Here is a 21,726-nt window from a genome sequence, read left to right as displayed (position 1 = left end):
AACACCAAACCCTACCTTGTGGCAGTGAGCTCCATAGATTACCTTTAGTTTCCTTCCCTTTCAGTTTAGGCAAGCGTTCTGCTCTTGGAGATAAGAGGGAATGCATTTTCAGAGCAGCTTCCTTGCGTGCTGCACAATGACAGGCCTAAGGGAGCTCATTCTTTTTCTCTCCTTTCTCTCTGAGGTCAGTCCACCTCATCTATCTGCTAGAATACAGACAAGGAAGAGTTAAATACACAGAAGTTAACTGCCTCAAACAGGAAAATCAGCAGCAGAACCTAGATGTCAAGTCTTTTGTCAGGGTTTATTTCAAACATCTCTATTTTTCACAGATTTCATTACTTCCTTCAACCATGTAAAACCTGATTACAGTGGGGTTGTCTTGGGCACAAAACAGGTTTTAGAGGTAATGAGTAATTAGCTCTGAACTTTTACCAACATGGGCTGGGTAATAGTGGATGTTCTGTAGGACAAGTAGCAATTGTAGAAAAAAAACACCACATTTTTTTTAATAGCACAAAATAGAACAGAAAAAATAAATGTGCCCTTTAAGGATGCTCCTGCAATGCCTCAGGCACATGCATACCAAAGCTCCAGGTAAGGCAGAATTAAAGCTTATGCAGATACATTCTGATTCAATTCCTATTTCACCATAACTCTTAGTAAACACCAGCCCTTCTACAGTAAAACTATGAAAGAAAAAGATTTTGAGAACTTTCCAACATGCTTGTGTAATAGATAATCAGAAGAATTCTTTCACTTCATCCCATCTGCCACAACTGGTTGCTCTCCCAGTACATCCTTCAGTCTAATTGTAAATAGGAACTTCAGAAATCCAGCTTGTCTAAGACCCCTTTGCTCATAGTCAGGGCAGCAGCACAGGACTGTACAGCAGTGCCAAGGCACTATACAAGAGCTCACACCATTCCTTTGGGGAGGAAAAGCATACTGCTGTCCGGTTTGCCCTTGGAAAACTGCTCACTGAGATTGAAAGTTTCTTCCTACTGGTTTCATCACACTCAGAAAAAAGTTAAATGTAATCCATGTACTTAAATATCCTGGTTTTTAATTACAATTACAGGTGAACACTCGTTACGGATGCATTTATTGCTTTGAGCTTTTCAGGAATATCTTGGGTGTTTGCCATCCTGCAGGAGGGTTTTTCAAGCCAGCTCGTTTCCAGATGCGCTCCAAATCTTTCTCAAACTTGACCTAAAACAGAACATATAAACAGGCATAAAACTGTAACACAGCTTAGAAGCAACACTCAAGATTTCATCCCTTGTCCATGTGTCCCAGGGGGAATAACACAGACACAAAGAAAAAATGCTTTTAGTAGGCGGCTTGTTCTAAGTAAGTTTCTAAGAAAACATATTTACATGCACAAGCATTACTTTGAAGTCCTGTGCAAGGAAAACTGAGAAGATGGAAAATGAAACAAAGAAAATTAAGAGGATTTCCTCATCATAAAGTGCTCAACACTGCTACCTGCAAACCTCAAGAAACAGCAATACAATTAGCCCCAATCTGCATCTAAGCAAGGTGAAAATTACCGGAGAATGAACTAAACTGTACCATAGCAAGCCTAACAGCCGAAAGGTAGTGGTGAATGAAAACATCTGTGGCTTGAATGAAGTCCTATATCTTCCTTCACTCCTTCTATTAAGGGAAGTAGAAGGCTTCTATACAGGAAGAGACAATAGGAAGCACTTGAGGATGCTGGCAAGACAGGACAGAAATTAAACCAGTCCCCCGATGTAACACAGACACGAGTTAATCTTCCACACAAACACTAAAATTCCTCTCCTTTAGCCACACATAAGTTACTGTCACAAAGAAAGGTTATGCCTAGTAACTATCACACATACCTGTTTACAACCACAGAGACAGTGTGAATTACAGCTTCTGAAGATGCACAGGTCAAGGTTAGTGTATATAAATATATAAAGGGGGAGTGTCACGAGGATGGAGCCAGGCTCTTCTCAGTGGCAAACAATGATAGGACAAGGGGCAATGGGTACAAACTGGAACACAAGAGGTTCCACTTAAACTTGAGAAGAAACTTCTTCTCAGTGAGGGTGACGGAACACTGGAACAGGCTGCCCAGGGAGGTTGTGGAGTCTCCTTCTCTGGAGACATTCAAAACCCGCCTGGACACATTCCTGTGCAACCTTATCTAGGTGTTCCTGCTCTGGCAGGGGGATTGGACTAGATGATCTTTTGAGGTCCCTTCCAATCTCTAACATACTGTGATACTGTGAAACACTAACCAGAAAAAGCTATTGTACCAGTAAATGCTGAATTCATGAAGGCTCCCGAGCAGCTGCTGCCACTTTCCCTAAATCAATTCCACTTAAAACCATCATTTGATACCTGAACCAGTTTGAGGAGCAGGCGCATTTATGTCATGAAGCTTTCTACCCTGAGCTTACCTGCCGTTTCTTCTTGCGACCTTCCTTTATCTTCCTCCGTACGAACTTCCTTCTCTTCAGCAGCTTTTTGTACTTGTGCTTATTCATTTTCCTCCTGCGAATCTCCAACACGTTCTTACATTGAACCTTGTTGTTAGGTGTTCCTCCTCCTTCCTCCACATCACCTCCCTCCTCCACTGGGGGACAGTCATATCGCTGGAGGGGTTCCTGGCCAGCTTCCTCCTGAGCATTAAGGCCTTCTGCTTTCGGAAGGAAGTACCTAACTGTGAGCCAGCTCTCCAAAGGGCTGATGGAGAGTTTTCTGGGGATCAGAATCTCTTCCAGTTCAGGGTCATGCAACTGCTGAGCTTGGGCTCCACTCTTGTTCGATGGCTGCGTGCAATAGCGTGCAGGTGTAGAATGACAGCAAAGAAAGGAAGACACTGACCTGGGCAAACGGTGGCCTTGGAGGAGAAAAGAAGTTCATTTAAGAGGCAGAAGTTTCAAGCAGGACCTTAAGAAAAGCTCTGTCCAGCTCTCAAACCATCAGACAACTGTGGCCAGGATAACCTCCTAGAGGAAGCTGCTTACAAATTACATTCCCATTACAAAACCAATGAAGTATGTATTTAATTTGACTTACATTGCTATAACGTCATTACTAAAACGACATTATACAGGGTTTTACTGTATAAACAGTGTTAGTGCAGTTTGGAATGTGTAGGAAGTTTGCAGTATTAAGCCTTTCTGCTGCTAAGCAATCTTCTCTTCAGCTTAAAAGAAGTCAGATCAGAGGCACACAATACTGATAGATCAGAGACATAACAACAGCCTCACCGCTCCTGTCCTGCTTGCTGGGAAAGGGATTTCTGGGAGCAAACACAGAACAACCCCAACCAACAAATAAAGAGAGCAAAGCACATGAACCTGGATCACAGAATAGCCATGTACCTGCAATCCGTGAAGCCCTCAGTAACTGGGAAGCCGCCTGTGCTATTAACATGCTGTTTCACTGTTCACTGTCAGAGGCAGCAAGGACTGTTAAAACAAGAACATTTATTCAACGAGGAAAATACGTTTCAAAAGCTCTTCTCTATTACCCCACAAAAGCCGGGCTGAGGCACCTTCAGTACCCCCCTCACTTCACCAACACACTCTTAGGTTCTGCTGTAGAGGCCTGGCCCACAGGCACCGCTACAGCCGAGCTGCAGACGTGATTAATAAAGCTTCGGCTACTCCAGGCTCAAAACTAAGGTCACCTCAGCCGCCAGTCACACAGCTCGGGGTGGAAACGTTGCTTCCAGACCAGAAAACGGAGGGGAAACGAGGCCGCCGCTGCCCTCAGGCCGTGAGGGGCAGCCCCGCGGCCTTACCGCGGCAGGCCGCATCCCCCTCTCTTCAGCCCGGCCGCAACCCCGCCACCGCCCCGCTCCCGGGCACGGCCCGCACGGAGCCACCGCGGCCCGTAGCGGCGCTCCCCCCCAGCCTGCGGCCGCCATCACTCACCAGCCCACCCGCCTCTGCCCCGGAACTTCCGCCCGCCGCCGCGCAGGCGCTGAGGGGCCGGGCTCGGGGCATGGCTGCCTGGTAGGGGGGCGGAGGGGTGAAGGGAGGCAGGCTCCGTGGGCAGCGCTGGGGCTGAGGGAGGGTGATGGAGCGGGGCCGTGGCTTAGCCCGCCTCAACCCTCACAACAGGCAGCAGGCCCGGGGAAGCACTTGAAAGGCTTTCGCAAACAGGTCCCGGCGTTCCTCACCGCCATCTCTTCGCACCTGCTCCCACCCGTCTGAATCATGGAGCAGGGGTGTTTCTGTCCGCATTCCTCACAGCCAGCTGTGGAAAGCGCTGTGGGAGCATGGAGACAGCTCCGGTGAGATGATAGAACAGGCTTCCAATGCATAAAGCTGCCGTGAGAAAGCTGGAGCAGGCGTGTAGTGATCAGACAAGGGGAATGGCTTTAACCTGCCAGAGGGGAGACTGAGATGAGCTCTTAGGCAGAAGCTCTTCCCTGTGAGGGTGCTGAGGCGCTGGCCCAGGGTGCCCAGAGAAGCTGTGGCTGCCCCATCCCTGGCAGTGTTCAAGGCCAGGTTGGACACAGGGGCTTGGAGCAAGCTGCTCCAGTGGAAGGTGTCCCTGCTTGTGGAACTGGGTGAGCTTCAAGGTCCCTTCAACCCAAACCACTCTGGGGTTCTGTGATGACTCCTTTTCTGCATCCATTTCAAGCTAAATAGTTCAACAAGCTTGCCCCTTCCCTTTCGGGTTTGTGCTGATCCTGCAGGCCCCCTTTGGGATGGAAAGTCAATGGCTGGCAGTTGATAGCACTGCGGTTTGCTCACCTGCTCAATCACAGCAGCCCATCACTGAAGGCAGCTCTGAGCAGTCGTTAGTGAGACTTCATATCCCTGTCAGCACGGGGATCACGGGAGGCAGACCCTGCTCCATGCATACCCTCAGCCGCATCCGAGGGCAGGTCTGAGGGTGGCTGCTGTCCAGGAACAGCCACGCCTGTCTCTCCCACTTACCTGGCTGCTGTCTGGCTTCTCTTAGTGGTACAGGAACCCACCGCCTTGGCGCAGCATCAAAGTGCCTCATCAGCTGGCAGGGGGGAGCGATGCTGAAGCCAACCCCAGACTTCAAAGAAGTTTCTGCTTTGATACTCACTCCCAGGCAGAACACAGGGTGCTTGTTCACCAGCTGCTTTGAGGATTTCAGGCTAGAACAAGGGTCTGCCTCAGCTCTAGGTCCACCCCACCACGTCAAACCCATCCAGCCCCAAGGGTGAGAGTTTCTTCCTGCAATGTACATTTCTCTGGTCAGGGAACAGAAACCTATGTGCAGACAAATGAAGTGGTTCAGTAAACAGGCTGTTTGTTTAAACAGGACTTTATTGAAGACACTTCAGGAGTTTATGTACAAAACAGCATTCCCACCCCCATCTCAGGATGTTAGTCACCCACTGGGAACAAAGCAAGTGCCTGGTGTGTGCTGTCAATCTGGGGACACGCAGAGGTTGCTGAGGAGTTTATAGAAGTACCAAATCCATGTAGTTTAGAGCTGGGCAATTGCAGCCTTGGCTCCATTAGGACTGAAGGAAACCGAAGAAGCTTTCCCAGAGCCATGTCTCCAGCAGACTGGAATCTGACAGCATACACTGGGCCTTACTCTGAGGTCAGGTCATTTACTTCTGCAAACAGTTTGGTTTTGGAAGTGATGAGGAACCAAGCCCCTGGATCTAACTTGCTCTATCTTCCATCTATTTTAGATGGTTCCATCACTAAGAGCACAGCAGTATTTGCAGGAAGCATTAGAACAGAGCAGTAGCAATACCAAGTAGAAGAGTCATCCACCTCACTTCCCACATACACCTAGAAAGAGGCTGGTATCCAACTGGCTATTTCAACTAGCGTATAAGAAAACCCTAGGGACACAGACAATAGTGGCACAGTTAAACAGTGACTGATGTGCTGTTTCTGCAGTGGGCACTTCTACCACGGCAGCGTTTCCCCTTGCCAGTCCAGGAAGGAACCGTTCTCCTTTTCACCAAGACGGTCCAGAACAGAGAGGATACCAGGGATAGCCTCTTGCACCTGCATGGGAGCCTGCAGCAAATCGAGTTAGATCGTTACAGGGAATATATCTTATAGAAGAGAATCAATGGCATTTAAGGAGTTACTAGAATCAAGGGGGATGTATTTTCACGTTTCACACGTGCCTCTGCAGCACATGGAAGTGTATACTGCGCAGAGGGCTCGTGCGCAAGGGCTGGGACAACAAGGGAGTCATACTGTCACATGTCAGATGTCACTTACCATGTTTCCACCCATGTCTGTCTGAAGCCAGCCTGGATGCAAAGAAATACAAAGAATTCCATCCGATTTCAAGTCTGCAGCGAGACACCTGGTGATCATGTTCAGTGCAGTCTGCGGGAGTGGAAACCATTGATCAGTGTGCTAGCTTTACAAAGCTTGAGCAAGACCTTAAGCCAAGCTAATTGTCACCTCCCTTCCACCATGCTGCCAAAGGAAGGGGCAGTAACAGCATCACAGTAACTTATCCGGGCTTAGTAGGGCTTTGTTCTCAGAGATGCCTTTTAAGAGAAGCACTGTGAAAGCTCTATCGCCATAAACTTACTTCCCAAGGATGAAACTAAGTTATGATGGAACATAAAGAACCATATGAAACTGCTGAGGAGCTGTGGAGAAAATAATATTGACATAAGGACTCTGTTTTTCTGCAGTAATCACTACACAAACATTCTGGGTTTGACTTCTGAACAGGGAAAACAAGCACACTAACAGCTTATGAGGAGGTGGTGTAGGAGAAACTGTACGCCTGATCTTGACTGTTTGTACAAACTCTGGATGTGACAAACCTCAAAACCCCACCTCTCCTTAGCAAGCATTGCCAGGTACAGCTCAGCACACCTTTTGGCGAGTTCCATGCCTGCTATCTTGCTTGGACTGGACAGGAACACAACTAATAGGTTACACACCTGATGGCATCAGTTCTTCCCTGAATGCCAAGTCCCTCTGCAATGGATCTGTATCGGAGTCATGATGGAGCCTGTTCTTAAGAAGCTGGCATGCTCGCTCCAGATGTATGGTTTTCCCATTTCCAGCCACATGAGGAACAAGGACAATTCCTGTGTCAGCCTGTCCAGGAGGTACTGCACACTTCACCTCATCATCCTAAGCTCAGAGTGGCCTTTAACTCACCCATTGAGCACAGCCCACAAACCTTTGCTATCCTGTAGGGGTAAACCTTGAGGAACATCTCATTTGCCTGGACGAGTTGCATGGAGGCAGCAAGAGAGGACATGTTGATAATAGCAGCTCTGTGGCAGCCCATTCCTGTGCTCAGCTGGGCTGCCTTCCTCAGAAGGGGGAGAAATGCCTGTGGAAACAAGAGTTTGTTTGAACTTGGTCAGCTTGCTCTTGGCCAAGGCAATCGATGGAGAAGGGTGATGGCTCCCCACACAAGCTGACTATAGGAAACTTGTCTGTAACAGCCAGCTGTAGGTAGCAAGGACCTTCAGTCTCTTCTGCCCACCTCCTAACCCAACCAATCCACTGAAGTGACCTTATGCCAGGTGGATTTAAATTAAAAGAGCCTTAATAAAATGATCTCTTGCTGCTCTCTAGGCACACAGTTTGATATCAGAACTGTGTCTTGTGCAGTCCCAGGGTGACAAATGCTTTGGTTACAAGGGGAAAAGCCTCTTCTAGTACCATAGATTAAGCACGTGCCTCCCAATTCTTACCTTGGTGACCATCAGCTGGGCAACTGTATTGGTTTCATAAATGGTGAGCATTGTCTCTGCTGTGACTTCTTCCAAGGAAGCAAGCACATTGATGCCAGCATTGTTAATGAGGCAGTTCAGACCTTTGTCGCCCACAATCTCCTCCACTTCCTTGACTACTTTCTTGATGCTGTTTTCACAGACCACATCTGCACAGAGGAGCCAAGAACAGCCACAGTGTGTGGGTCAAATGCTGTTTGTCACTGTACAACACGTGCTAAACCAAAGCTAAGGCATTAGTCTGAATGGGGACAGCACACTGAGATGGCAATGCGTGGAGGACTTCACATAGATTATGTTATCTGAAGATGAGGGTGATGGTTTTCAGTGGCTGGAGGTCATGTACAGCTACTGATCACCCAGGAGACCAGCTCCTTCAGATGCTGACTTAGTTGAACATAATGATATATAAGCCATTTACTCACCCAGTTGGAGGAGCTTGATGTTGCTGTATTGCTTGCTGAGCTGCTGGAGTTCCTAGAAAGAAGAAATCTTTCGGGTTATCTTTTATATATCCATGACTATTACATAAACCAGCCTGAAACCTGCACCTCCAGCACTGAAACTGCCATTTATTGTCATAACTGGACTGCAGGCAGTGACACTGCTTTGGTTGCAACCTGCTGAGCAGCTTTCCTGAGAGCAAGATCAACTGCCTCAAGAAACTGGATTCTTCATACTCAAGACACCAGCACACTGAGTTAGGTTCTTAGTGTGGGCAGCTCGAGGTGTGCTTGCAGGGTAACCAAAGGTCTTTGGTCAAGCAGCTACTAGTGCCCAGACTGCATTCCAGGACAGGAATTCCTCACTTCTTTAAGGAAAGCAGAATCATCCTGAAGCTCAGCTCCTGCTTTACATCACTTCGGGGCTACAGGAATGCTTAACAAAAGCAATTTGGAATTAGCGTTACTGAATTAGTGGAATTTAGTGCAGTTTCCTAGCAATTTTCCCATGGAAATTCTGTTTTCCTGCACTCTCCTTAGCTTCAATTCTGTAACTGAAGGTAAAGCGCACATGAAACCAGTTACATACACAGCAACTGCCCACAAGAGCTATTCTCTCCCTGCTGGATAGCTACAATTCACTCATCTGCCTACTATCTCTTCGTAGAGAAATGACCGGTGTTCTTGGAGGAAATCAGTGCTATCCTGGTGCTGCTGCTGGACAAAGTGTGTCCAAATTGGATTTATAGGCCCAGCTGGAATACTGAAGTTTCTGTGCCATGTAGCCAAGCAGGAAGCGCAGCCAAATGTAACAGATGGATTACATACTCCCAGCTATGTTTGGGAGACTGAGCAACCTGGCCAAACATTCCGGCTCAAGCAGATCCATTTCTTTAGGAGCCCTTTGGGAATAGGGGTCAGGAGGGCTGGTTTTGAAAGAGTACTTCTTTGCGACTTGGAGCCACTTTGGGACTCGGTGTCCTCTGTCAAGCTGTAATGCATTACATCGTTTATCTCAGCTCATACTCCGCAGGATTCTCTCCAGGCTTGTTTAGAGAACTTGTGCTCCCACTGAGGACAATCTACAACTGCAGTTAAGGCTATTAAGGGGAGGGGAAAGGAAGGGGAACAAGTCAGAAGCACAAAACCAGAAGACATTCCTTCCCTTGCATAGGGCTTAATGGGAGAGTTTTCAAGAGCTGGAAGGCTCAGAACACACTGTCTTGTTTATCGATAGCCAGGCATGAAATAGTTCTGCCATGTCAAGGCCTGCAATAATTCTGGGGCTTTGGACTGGACTTCGGTTTGACAGCATCACTTCCTTGATAATAAACTCCAGAAGTGCTCTGGCTTCCCAAGGTTTGTTCATTTATTTATAGCCACATTGCTTTACTCTCTGGCAGAAACAAGCTACTAACTTCTGCTAAAAGGCCAGAGATGCTCTGTGTAGTGACAGCAACCGAGAGGCTTCTGAAGTGAGAAAGCAATATGCGCAATTACCCACTCCAAACAGGGCAGGATTAAGCATTCTCCGGAACATAACCAGCATGAAATTACAGTTGCTGGATGCAAATCAGCTTTCAAATGCAATGATTTTTCCATTGAGTTAATTACTTGGTTAACAAGACTCCCACTTCAGTGCTTCAGGTTCCTCAGAAACAGCTTCCAGGCATAAAACTAACTTAGAGAGCTTTGGTCTTTGAGAACATTATTCTGCCTTATATGAGGATATAAACAGGACATGAAAATCCAGTCAGGAAACCTAAACACTGCAGAAAAGCCTTTTCTTTTTCCTGCTGTGCCTAGAAGGAACATGCAGAGAGGAGCACTGAAACACATTGCACTGCCATGAATGCAGCATGCCTGAATGCAGCCGTTTCGAGCCACATGTGCTGCTTCTCCTCTTCCCCCACCCCAGGTAGCTCTGATCAAAGACATCAAAAGTCTCCTGTGTCCAGAGAGCTCTGGAAATACTACTGCAATGCAATGCAGTGCAGCCCATAATGGCAACACAGAGAGAAGAATAAAGGAGCTCATTGGCACTGCTGTTTTGAGGTGCAGCTCGTGCTTTAATGTCAGTTCATGCAGTTTCACTTAAGGACAGTAAGTACAGCTGACATAGCCCAGGCTAAGGCCTTTTCAGTTGGAGTAATGTGATAACCAAATTGAAACCAAGCAATACAAACCCAACACCACAACCCCCTCATAGCTCTATGGATGCTCTGCACCTGGATAGTGCCCCCTGAGAATCCATTCTTAGGGATTCCAGGAAAAAATTACCCTCTGATTAGCATCTCCTTTCCTGCCTGCTGATTCTAACTACACTTAACAAAGGGCCAGCCTACTCCGCTTTAAACAAGGCTACCCCAGGTACAGCTCCATCAGTGCGCAGGGTATTTATTGCTGGCTCTCAGGCAGGAATGTTGTCTTTGTCATTTAGCAAGATTTACTCTGTCTTCTTTCTGAGAGCATTATTCACTTGGGTTACAACTCTTGGAAAGGACCTGGCCATCCGAGGCCAGTTGGAAGCAATCAAGCCAAACTAACAGAGCCTGTAGGCAGCTTTGTTAGGCAAAGAGCACTTGGGTATCCGTCACATCATCCTGCTTGGACAAAGTCAAAGATGTATCATATTTGCTCATGTCTCCCTGAGACAGGCTATCCAGTATCACAGTGTACAGCCAACTCACTGTTTGGCTGTGTAAATGCTTAGGCTGGGCTGCTGCAGACTGCCCCAAATCCACAGCTCCGAGTCCAGAAGAGCTAAACCTTAATGCTGTAGGAAGTGCAAACCACTTCCAGAATAAAGCAACAAACCAACACTGCAATAACCTTCTAATAAGAATGAGAAGGACTTCAGGAATACCCCCTTTGCCTGATACAGCACCTCTGTCTCGCTACAGCACTGCTCTTCCCAATAGCAGCCACATGGCTTAAATATGTAGGAAAGGAAAACCACAACCAAAACCTGACAGAGACAGTGAGCAGGAGCACTTCAGTGCGAGCTCTGCGTCTGACAAGGGAACAGACACAGCACTGTTGGTAACACTATCTCCTACTTCAGAGGAAGGGAAACAGCACATTAAGCCCTGGAAGCTTTCCAGAGCCCAGAAGAGGACTCTTGAGCAGAGAGGAACTGAACGCTTTCTTGTTCACCTGGGAACACACTTGGGCTTGCAGGGAGAGCAGGAGGAACAAGAGATGCTCCTGTCCCACACTCAGCTCTCAGCACAGCCAAGCTGAGTACACAGAGTGCTGTGAACTGATTTACGCTGTGGCCATTTGGATCCTTTCAGCTACCTGGCTCCCCCCAGAAAGCCATCTCTTCCTTTTATACCCAGCAGGTCATAGTGGGGACTACAGCATCATTAGGTGCAGCCTGAGACTTTAGGTCAGAGGGGTTTTCCCACTTACAGGGAAGCAGGATGGGGGAAAAGGAGCAAGAAACCAGAGCAGCGCGGGGGGAGAACACAGATGGGTCCATGAGCCATCTGCCTTATAATAACCATGTTGTGGTTTTGTCCATCTGGAGTGCAAAGACAGGACATCAGGATTATTTTGCGAGAGGTTTGTAGCTGCTTCCTCTCTCTTGGAGCAGCCCAAGCGAAGGCAGCTCAGGAGCCTCGCATGGTGCTTTTCAAGGAGGGGCAGCGGTTATCTCCATGCGCCTGCAGGCCTGCTGCACGTTATCGTGGGATCTCAAAGCCATTTGTTAGGCAAATGTTCCGGGGAGGCCACCTAGGAGCTATTCAGCACAAGAAGGCTGAGTTTTTACAACTCCTGCCAGCACACTCACATGCAAGAGCCTGCAGCTGCTCAGCATTAGCCAGGGTTAGCAAGTTACAGGAGTGCTGCTCTCTGTAGTAAGCAGAGCCCAGCATCTCTTCCTAAAGTCTGGTCCTCGGGGCTCTTGTCCATCCACTGTTCAGAGGACTCCGGAGTATGCAGTTATCTCTGTATCAGCTACACCCTGAGATTCCTTGGATAACTCGCAGCTCCCAGGGGATTGCTGCTGACTGTCATCCCCTCAATGGATTTGCCAGGAGCTAAGTATATCTCATCACTTTTCTGCTAAAAACTGGGATTCTGCTTTTAAAAGGCTTTTCATTTAAGTGCTGCCCATCCTCTTTCCCCCCACCCTGCATTCTGCAATAGGAAAATGCTATTGTACCAAACCAGGTGAGAGCAGACTGTCCAAAGCTGCTGTTCTCCAAGCCCATCCTCAAATCCAGGAGGAGTAAGGGGCAGTGCATTCCTATTAAGCAGGATATTTTATATGGTCGCTTCCCACAGAGAAAAATGGGAGGAAACAAAAGTAAACTGCTTGAATCATCATCAAGAGACAAAGGCCGCACTGACAGCTCAGGTGTGCAGAGAAAGGACAAGTCCCTCACCATCACAGCGCAGTCTGTGTGGTCGACAGACAGGTATTAAACAGGCAAAGCCCATTTCATGTGCACTCAGACAGTGCCTTGGGAGGGCAGGAACCTGAACTCTGGGGTTTCAGTGCTTGGGAAGTCAGTGAAGGGAAAGCAAACGAAAGAAGATGGCTGAACCTTTGCCTTTCCTTTCCCATCCCACACTCAACGTTGCCAGATTGGATCCAAGCTCTGAGCCAGTGGCTGCACATGGTGCCAAGGCTCCCGTGGCTGGAGGCTCAAGCACGCCTGTGCTTGCCCTCTGCCAGCGAGAAGGACTGGCAGCAGGGTAGAAGCACCTCAGAAGGTGGAATGGCTGTGCCAACGCTGTGTGTTGCAGATGGGACAGATAACACCAGCGAGACAACCACAGCACCTTCACTGAAGATCTCCCTTCCTTGCGGAGGTTCCAAACCCATCTGTTGGAAATGTGCTTTCAGCTGGCTGCAGAGGTTCCTATTGATGTCCTGCCAAAGCGCAGCACATGGCCTAAAGGTCCTTCCAAAGAACAAAAACCCATCCTGATCCAGCAAGGACAAGTCTCACCCCCCCAAAAACCAGCCCTTTGGGATGCACCCCATGTGGCCTGCAGAATCGCCACTGGGGTTACTGGAATGCGGCTCTTGGCCAGCTTCCTGCCTACAGGAATCACGGCTGCCAGAGTCTTTCCAGGTTTCTCCCACTGCTAGCGAGGAGTGACCCAGCCTCTTCCCAAGCACACTGAGCTGTTTGAGGGTTATTTCAGCTGCTTGTCCTGGTTTGCCAGCCTTTCTGCTCAAGGTTTTTAAGTATTGGCAATGAAAACCCTCACAAAGTTGTGTGAAGCCCAGGTAATGCTTCCTAGGAAGCTCTTTAGATTCAATATAAGGCACAAGTTCTTCACTACGAGGGTGCTGAGGCGCTGGCACAGGGTGCCCAGAGAAGCTGTGGCTGCCCCATCCCTGGCAGTGTTCAAGGCCGGGTTAGACACAGGGGCTTGGAGCAACCTGCTCCAAGGAGGTTCCCCTGCCCATGGCTGGAACTGGATGAGCTTTAAGCTCCCTTTAAGGTCCCAAACCATTCTAGGCTCCTATGAACCATTTTGCTCCTCCCTGTCATTGATCCATGTCTATTACAATGAGAAATCACTGCTGAACACAGGGGCCAGTTGGTGAAAAAGCACCTCCCTCAGCACCAAAGCAGCTTTAGAACAAACAAGTGAGCAGGGAGATTTCTATCTCACACCAGGTCAGATGTGTGCGCTGGGTTCCTGCACCACTGCTCTGTGCTGAGGGTTGTGCAATCACCAATAGGAAACACATCTGGGACAAGCGCCAAATCTTGTAACAGGAGTTAAAAGCAACCAGGATGGTGAATACCTGTGCGGGGGCTCATGTAGCACAGAAGGGGGGGTGAGGGGGCTGCAGGAGCCAGCTCTCTGTCCTGCTGGACTGTTTCTCAGCAAGTCTATTCAGAAGCATCCGAAACGTGCCTTTGTGCTGGAGAGAGATTCTGACATGAAACACAGCTATTTCCCTTCAGCTCTGTAAGCACCTGCAGGGCAGCACAGGGCTGCTGGAGCAGTGGGACCACAGGCATGACCTGCACTATAACCTGTGAAGGAGACAGGCTTTGGACAAGGGCCTGTAGGGACAAGCCAAGGGGAATGGCTTTAACCTGCCCGAGGGGAGGCTGAGATGAGCTCTTAGGCAGAAGCTCTTCCCTGTGAGGGTGCTGAGGCGCTGGCACAGGGTGCCCAGAGAAGCTGTGGCTGCCCCATCCCTGGCAGTGTTCAAGGCCAGGTTGGACACAGGGGCTTGGAGCAAGCTGCTGTAGTGGAAGGGGTCCCTGCCCGTGGCAGGGGTTGGAGCTGGATGAGCCTTAAGGTCCTTTCCCACCCAAAGCACTGTGTGGTTCCAAGGGGGAGCCTCACACCATCTCCGAACACTTCCGTGCAGCAGTGAACAAAGTTGTCACGTTTTCCCCATTGCTGGCATGGTGCAATCCGAGTGCTCACACACTGTGATCCTGAACAGAATAAAACCCACCAGAAGGGAGCAGGCACAGCAGCTCTGTTTAAACCCCTTCATGCCAGGGAATTCTGCTAAGGCAGCCTCGTGCCATGCTTTAAATAATGCAGAGGGCTTTTGGTATCAATTCTCAATTTAATGGGTATCAAATAGGCTTTTGGTATCGATTTTCCTACCGAATTCCTACGGATTTTGGGTGTTTGAGAGAGCCATTGTTGAGAGCTCAGATTCCTGCAGCTCTGGAGCCCTAGAGCTTTGCTAAGAAAGGAAGAGGAGGGTGATACCTGCGGGCACTGCCGTGCTGCCCCTGCAGCATCCTGCCCCACTGAGGAGAGTCAAGCTCACGCTAGAGATAGAGCAGACAAGTGGCCAGAAAAGTGAGCAGACCCATAACCCTCATTGATTTGCCTCCCAAAGGCTCCTGGAGTGCCTTTAATCTGCCTGACAATCATTTGTAACAGCCTGGGGATGGGGCAGGACTCCGAGCACATTACTGCACTGCTGTAGCAGCAAGAATGAAAGGGCAAAGGGGTGCAAGTGAATCCACCACCAGCAGCATGTAACAAAAGCCACTATGCTTTCAGCAGGAGGCTCCGGTCCCTGCCCAGCCAAGGCAGGCACTAAAAGGGGTGTTTAACTCATCATTCATTCGGGCGTTCTCACTCACTGCAAGTCAAGTGGAGAAAGGGGAGAGTCAGACAGGGCACAGCCCCTTCTGGGGCACAGACCCTGTGCAGAAAGGACAATGGAAGCTGTAACGGGTTGCACTGGGAAGGATTTTGGAGGCGTGGAAGAAGCGGCGCTTGGGATGCCCGAGTAGGGGTTCCCGCTGCCCTCGGGAGCAGGCGGCAGCATCCCGACAGCTCGGAGGCTCCCACGGCACCAGCTCCATCCATCCCACCCATCCATCCATCCCCGCACTTGCTGCCGGGACCTGCGCTTCCAGCAGTGCCCCCCCCCCGCTACCCCCGGGTACCACTTGACCCCCGGGCTGCATCCTCCACTGCGCATCAGGAGGGCTCCGGTGCCCGTAGAGGGGAAAACGGCCGCAGCCCCTCCTGGCGCTCGCACCCCGCTTACCTGCGCCTTCTCGGGGTACCGGCAGGTCGCGATAACGAAGTCCGGGGAGGGGCTGGCGGCTGCGAGGCCCCGCACCAGCCCCAGCCCGATGCCCCGGCTGCAGCCGGTGATGAGCACGGAGCGGCAGCGCGGCTGGGACATGGCTGGCTCGGCTCGCTCCGCTCCCGGCGCTGCCCCACGCGGTTCTCAACCTGCGCGGCGCGGACCCGGCCCCGCCGCCCCGGTCCCGCCCCGCCGGGCGCCTCCCACCGCTGCCTCCCGGCCCCGCAGCCCCGACGGGCGCTCAGACGGGGAGAGCTCGGGTTGTTCCTCCCTCTCTCGCAAAGGTCACAACTGACCCGAACCCTGCGCGGCGCTGAGGGAGGCTCCGCTCCGCAAAGTGCTGGGGAGAACCAGCACCTTGTCACAACAGCACCGCCGGACACCAGCTGCGACCCGCGCCTGTGGCTCCATCCTGCGCTCAGAGAGACCTGCAGCTTTCCAGGTTTATGATAGAGCCACAGACCGGTTTGGGTGGGAAGGGACCTTAAAGCTCATCCAGCTCCAGCCCCTGCCACAGGCAGGGACACCTTCCACTACAGCAGCTTGCTCCAAGCCCCTGTGTCCAACCTGGCCTTGAACACTGCCAGGGATGGGGCAGCCACAGCTTCTCTGGGCACCCTGTGCCAGCGCCTCAGCACCCTCACAGGGAAGAGCTCCTGCCTAAGAGCTCATCTCAGTCTCCCCTCTGACAGGTTAAAGCCGTTCCCCTTGTCCTGTCCCTACAGGCCCTTGTCCAAAGCCTGTCTCCTTCCGGGTTTCCTGTAGCCCCTTTAGGCACTGGAGCTGCTCTAAGGTCTCCCCTTAAGGAGCCTTCTCTTCTCCAGGCTGAACCAGCCCAGCTCTCTCAGCCTGGCTCCAGGGCAGAGCCGCTCCAGCCCTCGCAGCACCTTCTGCTTTGAACAGACTTTGTCTTAGGACTGCTGAGACAACACTGAAAACACCATTGCCTTTCCCTGTGCTCTCCCTGATTTACTCCCATAGAAATATTCGCTCTGCCCTTGGCACTGGATTAGCTGCATTCAATTCGAAGTCCCACTGCTCCTTACACACCGTTAGTACAGTTGGGCCAGTCCGTTCCTCCCTTTCTTCCAGCAGTGATGGGCAATGAGCAGCCACTGCCACTTAGTTCAGTCTTGCGGATAAGAGGCCGGTTTCACACACGGAGGTCTGGAATTAACGCATCCAGCCATGCACACGCTGTTCATGCTCACACACAGAACTCACTGCACCATACCCAGGGGATCCAGAGCATGTGATTATTGCTCTGCCATATGTAGAAATGAACGTGCAGATCCATCACCCTTTGTTTAAAGTGGAGTCACACAATTAGATTCCACTGTTCTCATGGGAAAAGCTCCTCATTGTGCGAAGATGGGATGTGGCAACACGCCAGCAGCAAGGCTGCCCTGTGCACCGATACCTGAGCTTTCTCCTTTCCTCCAAAGAAAGCTCTGTTCCAGACATCTCTGCCTCACAAACACGAACACTCTCTTCTTTCCCAAAGGGATTCATCCATTACCACCCTTCCCATGTGCACACTGTTCATTTCAGAGCAGTTCTTTGTGCGTTATCTACCACGTTTTGATGGGTTGGGAGAATTCAAAACAAAAAGAAATCCCTGTCAGGCAGAAGACTGCTCAGTCAACCTCTTTGTGCCTGTAATGTATTCAGCCCTCACTGTCAGCACATCCAAGCGCTGCCAAACGGAGCTGGAATTCTGGGCATGAGTTAAGCCCCGAGCAGCAGCACCGGGATTGGAAGCAGACACCGGGCTTGGGGGACAAACCCTGCAACAATGAGAGAGGGCAGCAGTCGAACCGACTCACCCAAGCCACTGGAGACACCCGTTTGGCTCTTCACACTGTGCTTGGTGCTGTGACTGCAATCTGGGATTCGGAGTCTTCTCAGAGGGGAGGAAACAAACTGCAAGAAGAGGCTTTCCTCAGTGAATAAAGCAATTCAAATCCTTGCTATTGTCTGGATGCAGGAGATTCAGAACTGACACATACAGAATCCCATGTAATGCTTTACGAAGCTCCAAGGTTGTGCTAAACACAAAAGCTCTTATTCATAGGGTTATAGAATGAGTTGGAAGGGAGCTTAAAGCTCACCCATTTCCAACCCCCTGCTACGGGCAGGGACACCTTCCACTAGAGCAGCTTGCACCAAGCCCCTGTGTCCAACCTGGCCTTGACCACTGCCAGGGATGGGGCAGCCACAGCTTCTCTGGGCACCCTGTGCCAGCGCCTCAGCACCCTCACAGGGAAGAATTTGCTCTACTTTTATAGATAGGAAAACTGGAACAGGGTCCAGTCATACAGTCATACACAGATTCTCTTCCACCAGCTGGAGTTGCTGCTGTGCAGCCCCACTCTTGTATTCTCACCATGTTCTTTCCCTTCACCTTGTACCAAGTCCTGCACACTACAGCTCCTCAAGCCCTGCTTGTGTCAAACTCTTGAAGCCAAGGCCAGATTTCAGCAGGCTGTTTTAACCACACTTACGAGAAGCCAAATTCTTGTGCTGTTTATCTCAACCCGAGTTGAGTTGGAGGTACCAGAGGCAGAAATGGTTTGCTTAGTAATTTCTCACCTACATTTAAAGACAATAAAAACAAGGGTTGCTTGGCAACTCTCACAGAGGAGTTACCCAGCAGGACAATGGAGAAAATACTCCTTTTCTTTTAGGTGAAGCAGTGCCCTCCAGGAATCGCTACTTGGAGTTTCTGTACTAGAGTGAGCTCCCTTGATTCAGCCCCTCTTTGGCTTGGGTCTGGCTCTGTCCAGGACATGATGCAAAGCTAGCTTTGATTATTCATTTTAGGGCTCTGGCACTTCTTCCATCCAAGAACATCCCAGAATATTTATAGTGTTTGTGGAACTATAAATTACCATTAGAGTGATAGTCTGGAGGCAAAACAAGCAGAGTAAGATTTAAACCAGACACTCCCTCTAATGAAATGGCTTTGAATCACCCATGCACAGTCTTCAGGTCAGCAGGATTCCAGACCAGACTCTGGGAAGCTGGACACGAGAAGAGCAGCCTCTGCCATAAACCAAAGCCAGGAGCTGCTTTGGTACTGCAGACGTGGCTCCATCACAGGTGGCAACAGACTCCAACCCTTCTTTGGTCATCTCAACCACCAGATTCCCATCTTTGGCTCACCCGGGGGGGGATCTTTCCCTCTTGGGCATCACACCTCCCTGGCATTGGCTGTGCTGGAAGTTATTCCATATGTGAGGAAATAGTTCTCACCTCAAAAAGGTGAGCTTCGTTGGCTGACCCTCTGCTGATACAAATGCAGACCTGCTGTGTGGCCTTCCACTGCCCATTGGACTTATAGCTGATGGGAGGAAACATTAGCCAGGAAGCCTAAAGGATTACTTCCCAGAAGGAAGGAGGACTAGGCTGTGCTTTAGACCAGGTAGATGGCTTTATCTGAGCAAAGAGAAGCACAGCCTAAGTCAGTTTTCAGTAAGCACTGTCCCTTCAAAGCCAGATAACCTCTCTCCAGCCATAAGGAATTACATGTGAACACCAGAGATCACAGAGGAGTAACTCAAGAGATTCTGATGGGAAAGAGCCACATTGCAGCCTTCAGATGTGCAGAAAACAGAAGTCATAACTCACCTCAAAAGCTGAGACTTGGATATGCATGCACAGACATAAAAACGTGGTGCTGCTTAAGCTTAAAACTTCAGTTAGGTAAACCTAAGTTCAAGCCTGATCCACACAGATTTCTGTGGGTTATAACCACCAGAATTAGAGTTGTCCTCTTGCTTTCTGAACCTTTTAATTAAGTTCTAGTTGCTTTCCTAGTAAGTGGAGCCAAATTAAAAGGTTCAGAAAGCAGGTTCTTCAGCATAAGCTCCCCAAGAGCTCATGTGCAGGATGCCTGCCTGTCAGGATGCTTTCCTAGGTCATGGTTAGGGCATAGACTGTCACACAAAGCACCACAGTTCTGCCAGACCTCAGTGGTTTCCATCACTACCCCCTCAGATGTGCCTAACGTGAAGGCTTTTCTAACGAGACAAAAGGCAGCCCTGTTCCCTTCAGCCCTGCAAGAAGCACTGGGAAAAGCAACCAACAATCAGATGTGGAGACAAGCAGCAGGGTTGTAAGAGGGCACTAAGGATATGTGAGGAACAACCAAATGACTTCACATCGTCAGATTGGGCTGAGTCCCGTTTTTTCCCAGGCTCTTTTAGCACATTGGGCCCCATCATCCACCTGACGCCTACCACAGGAACAGTGCTTACAAAAGATGAAGTGAACAAGTGCTAACCGGTGCCAAAGAGAAGAGAATGATCTCTCAGCTCCATCCCTGGGCCTTGTGGCTTGCTGCCTGTCAGCAGCACACACTTCCTGAGTTGTCACAACAGTTCCCTGTGGCTGGCTCACATCAAACCCACCACAGATGTTCATCCATTTGGAAGCATTTTCACACCCCAGGAGCTGGCAGCTTGCCCATTTCAGTTCCTGTGCCAAGGAGCTGAGCTTCTCATGAGCCACAGCTCTGTGATGTCCCAGGGATCAGTTAGAATTGGCATCTCTGGGGTTTGTTCATTATCACACCGGTTACCAGGACCAGAAATTCAGCCCTCAGCTATGTTTTAAGGTGGATAAAGGCACCTTCCAGCCCCCAAACCTTTGTGGATTGGTGGATGTTATGTTTGGGACCAGCTGGAGAGATGCCCAAGCACAAACTGCCTAAGATTCCTGACTTCAAGGAATTCAATTCAAAGGTCCCCAAGCTCACTGCTGCAAAGGGCTTAAACCGAGACCCTGCTGACTGCTTTGGAATGGTGATCCATTTATTCCCTGAGCAAAGCATAGCACTCAGCACAGTAAATGCTGAACAACTACTTGTTTGTAAATCCCCACTAAACACATGCAATGGCTCTTTAATCTTAGCCTTTCCAAGCAGTTCCACCTTACACTCCCCCTACCTACTGTAAGGATCTTCTCCAAGCCCACCTCCCTGCCAAGACGTTCTGTGCAGCTCTCTGTACCAGACTTTTTGCTGGTAAAGACAGATTGTTCTCTCCTACAACAGGACATCTTTTAAACCTGTAATAGAATCCCTTTTGTTTCGGAACAGAACCACTTTAATGTAAAAATATACCCACTTCCTCGCCTGTTTTTTCCTCGGATTTTAACAGATGTACTAGAAGGCAACCACTCCTTACTCAGAGCTGTACATGAGCACAGTAGTTTATAGCACACCCATGCTTAATTTTATGCCAAGTGATATTATGTTCATATAGAGAAGCGAACGTAGCCTGGGTCTTACCTTTATCCTTGTCTGTGCAACCTGCACTGGAGGAAGGCCACATCTGTAGCTAGCAGAACTGAGGCTTAACTAAGGTAATTCCTCTTCAAGGAATTCCTCTTCCAGGAGGAAGCTGCAGCTGTGATGCCTGTCCCTGTCCCTCCATGTGTTGCTTATCTTATGAATTGGACAAGAGGCAATTCCAAAGCATGCAGAGTAGAACAAAGTAATTAAACAGGGAAATGCTGTCTTTGAGACTGGAATTAGTAAACAGATTTAAAACTGACCTGCTACAAGTAACAGGTAGTAAGAATTAGAGACTTTAAATAGGAGCTATCCAGAGAACATTATTTCTTTAGGTTGTTCATATTTTAACAGATCAAAGTAACTTTTTGTATCATTTTGTGTGAGCTGTGATAAATCTTGGCTTGTACTCAACTATTTAACATATCGAGTATGAAATAATGAAGTTTCCATCTGTGTGTAAAGGCTGAGTTAAGGTTGATACAGATTAACTCACACTCCATAGCAGGACTCTGCTGGAGGTCCAACGAGCTCTCCTTGGATCTGCTGTCTGTCCCACTTAGGTGTCTTTTCTCAGCTGAAATGCAATCAGAACCATACTAAAGAACTACAAACCAACCACTACTACCAGGTGACCAGGACATAACTAGTCTTCCCCCTGCATAAGAAACAGGGGACACCCAGTGGAACTACCCAGTAGCGAGGCATTCAGCACAGGTAACTGTTGTGT

The 21,726-nt window shown here is 49.4% G+C and overlaps 2 protein-coding genes across 9 annotated transcripts; both read right to left on the bottom strand.

The window, feature by feature from the left end:
- Positions 1-285: 285 nt before the first annotated feature.
- AURKAIP1 (aurora kinase A interacting protein 1) lies at positions 286-4,959 on the bottom strand. 5 transcript variants are annotated; one of them, XM_080631162.1, is made up of 4 exons: positions 4,932-4,959; positions 3,363-3,449; positions 2,433-2,875; positions 286-1,212 (listed from the first exon to the last, which is right to left on the bottom strand). In XM_080631162.1, exons 2-4 carry the CDS (start codon positions 3,412-3,414, stop codon positions 1,105-1,107), a joined length of 603 nt encoding a protein of 200 aa, XP_080487288.1. In that variant the 5' UTR covers positions 3,415-3,449; positions 4,932-4,959; the 3' UTR covers positions 286-1,104. The 5 variants fall into 5 exon arrangements, with proteins under 5 accessions (XP_080487288.1, XP_080487285.1, XP_080487286.1 ...); XM_080631159.1 differs by lacking the exon at positions 4,932-4,959 and adding an exon at positions 4,166-4,294; XM_080631160.1 differs by lacking the exon at positions 4,932-4,959 and adding an exon at positions 4,182-4,268.
- LOC308228068 (C-signal-like) lies at positions 4,792-21,565 on the bottom strand. 4 transcript variants are annotated; one of them, XM_080631154.1, is made up of 9 exons: positions 20,994-21,565; positions 17,527-17,623; positions 9,009-9,251; positions 8,134-8,185; positions 7,670-7,857; positions 7,147-7,302; positions 6,902-7,061; positions 6,219-6,329; positions 4,792-5,201 (listed from the first exon to the last, which is right to left on the bottom strand). In XM_080631154.1, exons 3-9 carry the CDS (start codon positions 9,018-9,020, stop codon positions 4,804-4,806), a joined length of 1,077 nt encoding a protein of 358 aa, XP_080487280.1. In that variant the 5' UTR covers positions 9,021-9,251; positions 17,527-17,623; positions 20,994-21,565; the 3' UTR covers positions 4,792-4,803. The 4 variants fall into 4 exon arrangements, with proteins under 4 accessions (XP_080487280.1, XP_080487281.1, XP_080487283.1 ...); XM_080631155.1 differs by lacking the exon at positions 4,792-5,201 and adding an exon at positions 5,231-6,008; XM_080631156.1 differs by lacking the exons at positions 4,792-5,201; positions 6,902-7,061 and adding an exon at positions 5,236-6,008.
- Positions 21,566-21,726: the final 161 nt, after the last annotated feature.

Source organism: Psittacula echo, assembly GCF_963264785.1.
Source record: "Psittacula echo genome assembly, chromosome: 17".
Classification (NCBI taxonomy): Eukaryota; Metazoa; Chordata; class Aves; order Psittaciformes; family Psittacidae; genus Psittacula; species Psittacula echo.
Note: the sequence above shows the minus strand (reverse complement) of the source record. Positions and strands in the feature narration are given on the sequence as shown.

Bases quoted from the DNA above. Each gene is read 5' to 3' on its own strand.
- AURKAIP1 (XM_080631162.1), bottom strand. From the start codon at position 3,414: ATGTTAATAGCACAGGCGGCTTCCCAGTTACTGAGGGCTTCACGGATT. The intron at 2,876-3,362 runs GTACATGGCTAT...TTCTCCTCCAAG, and splicing joins GAGGGCTTCACGGATTGCAG to GCCACCGTTTGCCCAGGTCA. The intron at 1,213-2,432 runs GTAAGCTCAGGG...GTTCTGTTTTAG, and splicing joins GTCGCAAGAAGAAACGGCAG to GTCAAGTTTGAGAAAGATTT.
- LOC308228068 (XM_080631154.1), bottom strand. The intron at 7,303-7,669 runs GTAAGAATTGGG...TTGTTTCCACAG, and splicing joins CCCAGCTGATGGTCACCAAG to GCATTTCTCCCCCTTCTGAG. The intron at 7,062-7,146 runs GTTTGTGGGCTG...CCTCCTGGACAG, and splicing joins ACCCCTACAGGATAGCAAAG to GCTGACACAGGAATTGTCCT.